Source organism: Solanum pennellii, chromosome 3 (assembly GCF_001406875.1).
Source record: "Solanum pennellii chromosome 3, SPENNV200".
Classification (NCBI taxonomy): Eukaryota; Viridiplantae; Streptophyta; class Magnoliopsida; order Solanales; family Solanaceae; genus Solanum; species Solanum pennellii.
In genome coordinates, this window is record NC_028639.1 from 69,968,640 (window position 1) to 69,977,590 (window position 8,951).

At 28.1% G+C, this 8,951-nt stretch overlaps 2 protein-coding genes across 2 annotated transcripts; both read right to left on the reverse strand.

The window, feature by feature from the left end:
- Positions 1-4,244: 4,244 nt before the first annotated feature.
- Positions 4,245-6,119, reverse strand: LOC107012777 (probable E3 ubiquitin-protein ligase RNF217). The gene is made up of 2 exons (XM_015212700.2): positions 5,305-6,119; positions 4,245-5,205 (listed from the first exon to the last, which is right to left on the reverse strand). Exons 1-2 carry the CDS (start codon positions 6,021-6,023, stop codon positions 5,130-5,132), a joined length of 795 nt encoding a protein of 264 aa, XP_015068186.1. The 5' UTR covers positions 6,024-6,119; the 3' UTR covers positions 4,245-5,129.
- Positions 6,120-7,512: 1,393 nt separating this feature from the next.
- LOC107013815 (probable calcium-binding protein CML30) lies at positions 7,513-8,471 on the reverse strand. Its single transcript, XM_015213689.2, has one exon. It carries the CDS (start codon positions 8,328-8,330, stop codon positions 7,722-7,724), a length of 609 nt encoding a protein of 202 aa, XP_015069175.1. The 5' UTR covers positions 8,331-8,471; the 3' UTR covers positions 7,513-7,721.
- Positions 8,472-8,951: the final 480 nt, after the last annotated feature.

Consider the following 8,951-nt stretch of genomic DNA (forward strand, 5'->3'; position numbering starts at 1 on the left):
TTATTTAGAATTATTTCCATAATAGGAAGCCTCAGTAATAAATTCTGTGGTCCCTCCAGTACCCAATTTAACTGAACTCAGAATCCTATTTTCTAGTAGAAGATGGAAAAGTAGCGTGTCTTTTTTCTTTTAAGGAAGAAACGTGAGTTTTCAAGTTTCTTGAAAAAAAAGGATTTGCTTTTCTTCTCTTCTTTGGACTAGGAATCATCTATATAAATAGGGATTCTTCTAATCTAGATTGAATAAGAGTATTCTATACAATACTTGCCCACCCAAGTATTGAAAGAGTTCAATTGTTGATTGGGATCACTGTAGAAGACTATAGAACTGGGGTTGGATTTACTTCAAGATATCTGCACACGCTTCAAGAGGTAATCCTGAGTTAATTTTCAGCATACTTTGTATGTGATAACTATTTGTGATTGTTATTTATGTTCATGCAAGATGTATGATTCTGGAATGCTTCCGCTGTGTATGCTATTTTCCAACAACTATCTCATATTTTTTAAAAAATAAATATCGTATTAAATGAAATAAATTGAAGGATGAGATAATCAGATAAAGAAACCTACGAAAAAAAACATATCGGCGCACTTTGGAACTTGGGATTACTTGTCGCTACACCGGTTATCAAGTGTTATGGAAAATTGAATTATTGTTGCAATTGATCTGTCAAAAGAAGAAAGTAGTAATACAAAAGTAGATAATTATGCACAAGGAACAAGTGACAAGTGTGTTTGATGTTTTCTTACATATGGTGTCATTGTTTAGTGAGTAATATAATGCTTACAATAAAAATCAAAATATTCGTTGTATTTAATTAAAGTAATAATACCTTGTTGAGGTAACAACCATCCAGTCAAGCTGTAACTATTTAAAAATATTTAACGCCGCTGGTAAAATATACGAGTAATTGATATTATACTATATTAATTCATCTTAGGCAAAATGTTTTGAGATTTGAATACTATACAATAATTTTGCATGTGTTTTTGAGACGGATATAAAGGAATAAAGACAATGAACCACAAATTTGATTAAATAAAACTTGATTCCTTCTCCGATATTATTTCCCTCAACTCCTTGTATAAGAAAAAAATTCGAGTGGACATATTTAATGTGATTTCTACTATATTAAGGTTGTTTAAAAAATGTGACTGATTAAATCAACGAACTGTTTCTCTTGACATAATTAACGTGGTTCCAACTATATTAAGGTTGTTAAAAGATGTGACTGATTAAATCAACAAACTGTTTATCTTTTCCTATTTGCTTTTATATGTACCTTAAACTTCCATTATTTGTGCTTAGAAGAGGCTTGAATGGGATACAAATATTTAAAATAAGTTAATTCAAATAATTTTTATATTAACTACTTGTATCGTAATACGAAACAAACTAAACATAAAAAGTCTAATAAACAATTGACAACAAACATCCAACATCTAAATTGGTGTTTAACGGGCATCTTGAACCCATCTTTCTACGATTGAGTTAGCCCTTGACCTCACGATCAAAAATATAGTACTCCCTCCTTTTAAAAAATGACGGTATAATTTGATTAGGAATGGAGCAAAAAAAAGAAAGAAGATTTTTTAAATTTATAATAATAAATTAAAGCTATATAAAATGTATCAAATTGTTTTTTAATCTTGTGGTTTTAAACATGCCACGTAAAAAGTTAATGTGTTTCAAAAAAAAAGGAAAAAAATCATTCTTTTGAAACAGACTAAAAAGGAAATAGCGTTATTCTTTTTTAAACGGATAGAGCATAAAGTAATTAGATTATGATATATATATTGTCATGCTTTATCTACATTTAATAAAAATAATAATAAATTATTGGAAATGTACACTAACTGTATACAATATAACTTGCCACAAGTCATAAAAAAATATACAATTCTAATTTATCTTTACAATAACTAAACATTATAATACATTGAAAAAAAATCAAATATAATTTAATTATACATAAAATATATATTAACTATTCAATCTCAATCAATTCAAAATCAACTCTAAACTATCCTATAATTTTAAATATAAAATTTTCTCAATATTTAAAATCATTTAATATATAATTCACTTGAAACTTATCAAGTTTTCTCAAATTTAAAGAATAAAAAAGAGGGAAAAGGAAAGGAAAAGAAACCATTAATGGGAAAATAAAAAAAAACGGATAAATTAATGTTAGATAGTGTGATGCCTGAAATTAGTTATTATTAATTATTGATAACTAATTAGCATATTTTAAGGGATTTCAAATTTCTTACAGATAAGATATACCATAAAAGTCTCCATTTAGTTTTAATGAAATAAGTTATGATTTAAATCCTTAAATTTAAATCCTTAAAATACTCTAATTTTTATTTTCTTTCCTTGAACGTGCATTGTTTGTTTTTTTCAGAATTGAGTATTATTTTGATATTTGAATATTGTTATATTTTTTTAAAAAAAAATCTTAAAATTTGACGTTGAAAATGATTAGATTTGATTTGATGGAGAACATTGTGTCAATATTAATTAAACATGGTGGCAAGTGAAATTTATCAGGTTAGTTTTTAATTATGATTTGTTATGTTTTAAGTATAAATTGTTGGTTGTAATTATATTTGTTTTTTTTTTTTGTCATGTATTGAATGTTTCTTTTTTTTTTGTTCTGTTATATTGCAGATGCTGATATGATGTATTTTTTGTGATACAATTACGATGTGCATATGATACCATGAAAAATATTAAGTAATAGTAATTTTCTTTTGATTTGTAATTAAAATGAAGATTGGTGTGATGATTGATTTATGTAGAAAATACAAAAATTTACAGATTTTGAATCATTGTGCAGTTTTATTGTGAAAAAAAATATGAACATAGTCTGACAATTTGTATTAATATTTTTTGAAAGTTATATGAAATGTGAATTTTTGGTAAAAGTCACTCCATATTATATTTAAATTGTCAGGTGATAAAATTTTGTATATTGGTGAAATATGAAAACTATATTATTTATGTATGTAATGTATGAATATATTGTATGAAATATGTATGAAAGTCCATTTTTTGATTGTATATATCAGTGTTTGATTTGTTATATATATATATATATATGAATTTTGTATAAAGTTTGGATTAATTGTGTATTAGATCTTTAATAAAATTGTATATGAAAGTGCTTTTTTTTATTATATGTATTAGTGAATTATATAGTATTTTTGTATGAATTGATTTTTTATAAGTGATATGTTACATATATATGAATTGTGTATAAACAGTGGATTAATTGTGTATGAAATTGGATTTTTGTTGTTGTATATATCAGTGAAATATATAGAAAGTGTGTATGAATTGTGTCTAAAATGATGTCACCCGGTCAAAAAAGAACAGCGGGAAGACCCAAATTTGAACGCTGGAAGGGGTTCGCTGATGTGAAATTCAAGAGGACAAAAAGCACATGCAGTAGATGCCATCAAGTACAAATAGTTAAATCACATGTTCTATTTTTTTATTGAATCATATTATTTTTCATACAATGTTCATACATTGTATATAAAACTGTTCATATGTTAACATTTGTTACCATTAATAAGTCATATAATATTCATATAGTATGCATACAATTATTGCATATTGAATGGGGACTATATACAAAATTTATACATTTATACAAGCAATATTTGCATATAAAATAATGTATGTTTATGTTCTACATATCAAAGTATAATATGATATAATTCATACATTTTTCATACCAGTAATATAAGTTACATTTGTTTCTGTTTTGTATTTGAAAGTATACAGTTATCATACAGAATTCATACAATAAGAGTTTAATTTGTATTGAATAAGTAATTTATGCAAAAGTCATACACATTTATTAAGGTATAATTACATATTCGGAAAAGGGCCTAAAATACCCTTAAACTATTAAAAATGGTACAAAATTACCCTCCATCCACCTATTAGTCCTAAAATATCCTTGCTATCTACCTTTAGGTCCTATATTACCCTTTANTAAAAGTGCAATTTATACAAATATCATACACATTTAAAAATTATAAATATATAGTGAAGCAGAGTGTCATTTATATAATTTTTTTTAAAAAAAGTATATATATAACATTTATCTATGTTCTATATATCAAATTATAATATGACATTCATAATTCATATAATGTTCATACATGATTCATACAGTGTTCCTATATTTTCTTGTTGCGTTTAAAATTTATACAAAGTAAGACAGATTTAATAATTAGTAATATTCATTGATAATTTATATAAAACCATCAGTATTCATAATAAAAAACTGAAAAATTACATATATAGTTCATAAGTTAAAAAAACATGTCATTCAAAAAAATGTACAGTGTGCGATGAAAATTTCTACTTTCTGTTACGGAATTTTGGAGTAGGATAATTGGCGGTGTCCATAACTTGTTCTTTATGAGTTCGAGGTCCACCCTTCTTTCAAGATTCACCTACAGTTTGCTTTTCTTTCCCTTTTCTCTTCTTCTCGGTTTCCTTTGGCTCTTTGTTTTTTTTTTTTCATTTTTGATTTTTTCTGTTCTAGATTTTTCTTTTGCAGATGAAGGTTGAGTTTTTGTTTGAGACAAAATGTTAAATATAGCGTGTGACGGTTTTAAACAAAAACTGGTATTGGTTTAGATAGTAGTGGATAGTTATTATGGAATGATAAAATCCCTATTATTTTGTAATTTTTTTTAAAAAGATAACTATATAATGTTTAATTTAATTTATAATAGTTAAAGAGTTTTGTTTAAAAAAGGTAACTTAAAAAAAAATAATGTAATTAAATAATTTGGTTTAAAAAAGGTAACTTAAAAAATTAATTCAATTAAATAGATTGATTTAGAAAAGGTAACTGAGTAATAAATGTAATTATTTAAATAAATAAATTATTATTTAAATAATTAATGAGAATAATATTTTTTTTTCTTGATATGCTATAACTTGATAATAATATGCTATAAGTAGTTTATTATCAAAAAGTATGTTTATAACTTGATATTTATCTTAAATGTGCGTGGAGTGTTATTTTTAATTTTTAAAATCAGGTCAATTATTTACCCTTTTATCATTCTTCCTAGTTCTTTAGAAGCAATCTGGTATCATTCACTAATTTGACATCTCCAATGGCTTTCACTCCATGTTTCTCCACATATATAGCAAAATTGAGATCCACACCTAAATCCATAATATTGATTTGTTAAGTTCATACTATTAACTTATAAAGAAATTAAACCTCTCACTACCATATAAAAATTAAACAATAAATTAACTAACCAGCAGGTTATGTGTATACAACCATCAGCTTTCTGCACAATATGTTTGCAGTGAGGGCATTTCATCCATTTTGAGCTGCTAGCAAGTTCCTCAACTTTTAAATCATCTTCTCTGTTTTTTTCATCATTTTGAAACTTGTCACAATCAAGTCCAGTATGCCAAGGGACGCCACACGCCGCGCATAGCAGCCTGTGGCATACAGGACATATACACTCAATTATGCCTTGATCTTGATCATAAATCAGCAGCTCTGAACAATCTTTGTAAGGACAGTAAAACTTTTCGCAATCAAGAAGAGCAGACTCACTCAATCCGTCTTCCCATTTTTCGAATACATTTTCAGGGATGATGGATTTACAAGAAACAGGTTCAATAGTCGCGCAACATTTCAAACCAGGGCAAGTTACTGAGAAAATATGGTCTTGAATCATGAACTGGACATATTGGGCTATGCAATCAGTACAGAATGAGTGATGAGAACAATTTTCGAGTTTGAACATTTCATTTGTAGCTTTTGTCTCCATACAAATTTCACAAAAACCTTGGGATGATTCAGGGGATTCTTCGATTTGTGTTGTTGACATGTGAAGATTGAAGATTTCTAAAGAGGCTGCAAGAACCTCTTGGTATTGAAGTTCCTCAGCGCACTCGTTGTCTGATAGTATGAGAGCGCGAAAGTCATCGTTTTCATTTAACACATTTGATATTATGTCTGCCATTGAATTGATCAGTGGTTGAAGTAATTTAGAAGATTTCTTGGAGAACTTTGCGGGTTTGTGATACTACTTTGATTTGATTTTGATGTACTGCAAAGGGGTTTTATAGTGATTAGTGTCCTATTATTGGATAACAATACCAATAATTTAAAAAGACAAATTCAGTTGTCTCAATTAGGAAGTTACTCAGAAAATACTTAAAGAAATATATACAATTTGATGTGACACAAGCAATTTGCTAAGCAGTTGACGTTTGCCATTTTGGCAATTTCGTAATGCTAGTGACATGTTTCTAGCAGGGTCCAAGAAATTGTGATTGTAAAAGATTTAACAGATAACAAGGAACTTCCTCCCTTTGACGAAGTCTGAGCTAACTTACACCTTGTTTGTATGGTTGTTATCCTGATCTTCGTAGCATTGTATTATTAATTTAAATATGATATTTTTTTTTGTTTTAATTTTTTAATAATATATTTCGAATTTTGAAAATTAAACCAATTTATTTTTAATAATAAATTTTTTATATATCTTTTAAATATTTGAATTGTGTTTTACATAGTTTACAAACATTTAATTTCATTTCAAAAAAGTTGAGATTTCGTTGAGCAATTTCTCACCACCTCCGAAGCCCCACTCATCAGTCCACAAGATTTTGCTAACTTATATATGAAATCTAGGATAATATAATTTTGCTTAATTATCAAATATTAAAAAGTAAATAATAAATTCATTTATTTAAGAAAGTATTTTCCTTCCTACCAAACAACACTTCGTCACGTACACAGTTTACTTACTCATTTTAGTTGCCAAAAGAATCTTAAGACAAACAGAGCTTAGAGGGTTCAAATTTGGTTCTGCAGACAGTTTTTTAGAATTTTCCAATCAAATGTCAAATTAAGTCTTTTTCAGCACTGTAGCAACTTCAGATCCTCAAGTAACAAAATTTGTCTGCATACTAATGTTTATCTCTAGGCGGTGGAAAAGTGATTAGCTTGTATGCGAAGTCTTTGTTAAAGAATGGCAAAAGTCCTACATCGGTGATTAATGAGATGGGTGGACTCCTTATAAGGCATGGACAATCCTCCTCCCTTTGAGCTAGCTTTTGGGGTGTGAGTTAGGCCTAAGACCTAATTTCACATGGTATCAGAGCAGGGCCCGTCTCACTAGATGTTGGGGTCCCCAAAATTAAAAATTGCCCACACACCAGATGCTAAGCACTAGGCGTGAGGTGAGGTGTTAAAGAATAACAAAAGTCCCACATCGGTGATTAATGAAATGGATGGACTCCTTATAAGGCATTGGCAATCCTCCTCCCTTTTCACAGTCTTCACTTACTAATTTTATTTATATATTGGTTCTCACTCAGCGTCTATATACACTTTGGACTTGACTTATTATAATGCGAATCGAAAAGTCCATTTTGGCTAAACCATTTCCAACTAACAGCCATTAAGTGTTCAAATGCGATATATAATAACCAAAGGTTGTATGATGCGATAAATATAATGTTATTTCAATTCTAATCGAGAGATCTAACACATGAGATTGAAATAAAAATCGAATTCCAATGCAAAGACCCCCGGTGTCTGTTCGCTTACATGAGAATATTATTACTGGATTTACACCTTTTGCTCTTAGATACTTTATGATAGTAGTGATACTTAATGGCAGTAGGGTATAAAAATTAGAAAATAAAATAACTCAGTCTAACTCTACAGGATCCCGAAAGCTCTGTTCCATGAGCTTCAAAAATTCAGAAAATTCAATTTTTCCATCTCTGTTTTCATCAAAGGCCATAATCATCTTCTTGCAATCCTCCATCGAAAATTCGGATAAACCCATTCTCCAAATAAGTTTCATTAACTCACTTGCATCAATATATCCATCTCCATTTTCATCAAACACATCAAAAGCTTCTTTAATTTCTTCAAAACTAGGTTCTACTTCATCAAATAAACTCGAAACCTCTGCATACTCTGTTTCATTCTCATTTAAATTGCATAAACTCATTAGTTTATCCTCAACAATTTCTTCCTTGTTATCGCAATTTTCATAATCATGTCCACAATTTTTAGCATCGGGAGGATTATTATCATGATCAACTCGAGTCAACGCGTTTCGCACAATGATGAAGAACCAACCTATTGCTCGGATTGATAAAGAAAAACAACAAGATAAATCTTGAAATGTGCTTAGGATGCTGAGAATTGTACATCTTAATATGATACAAAAAAATTGATTGAGGTCATCAGCTATTTTTTTGCCCAATAACGAAGCACTAATTGCTGATATTGAAAAAATGTTCTCCATTTTGCTAACTTCTCTTTTTCTTTGAAGCTATGGATTTTTGTATGGAATTAATATTAAATCATGGGATGGTTGTAGAAACAAATTTTGGTATGTCTATATAGAGAGACATTAAACAAGTCAGTCTTTGTGGAAAATTTTTAGGAAAAAACGGTGAAAACGAAATCTAGTTTCCTATCATTATATAAAATTTATAAAAAAAAAAAAGAAGTCGTCATTACAAGGTTGGATCCAAGGAGGGTGGTCACCTATAGTTTATTAAAAAATTAAACGATATATATAAGGTAATAGAAAGAGATTTTAAAATATTAGGCAAAAAATTGACTTACATACAAATTTTATTTTAAGATTTTGAAATTTAAATTGTAAATACTGTATATTTATTTTATGAAAGTGAAAATTCTAAATCTGTTACGAATTATTATTATTGTTGTTAATGATTCCTATTTTATTGGAGTGAATAGTAAAAGTCGGTCAAGTGATTTCCTGGTAATTTCATTAACAATAATTGTAGCAGCAATATATTAGACGTACTATGGAATAAAAAAAAGTGCGTTTACACATTTTAGGTTTTTGTTTAAGAAATGTCGACAGAATTGAATTACATAATGTATTGTGGTTATT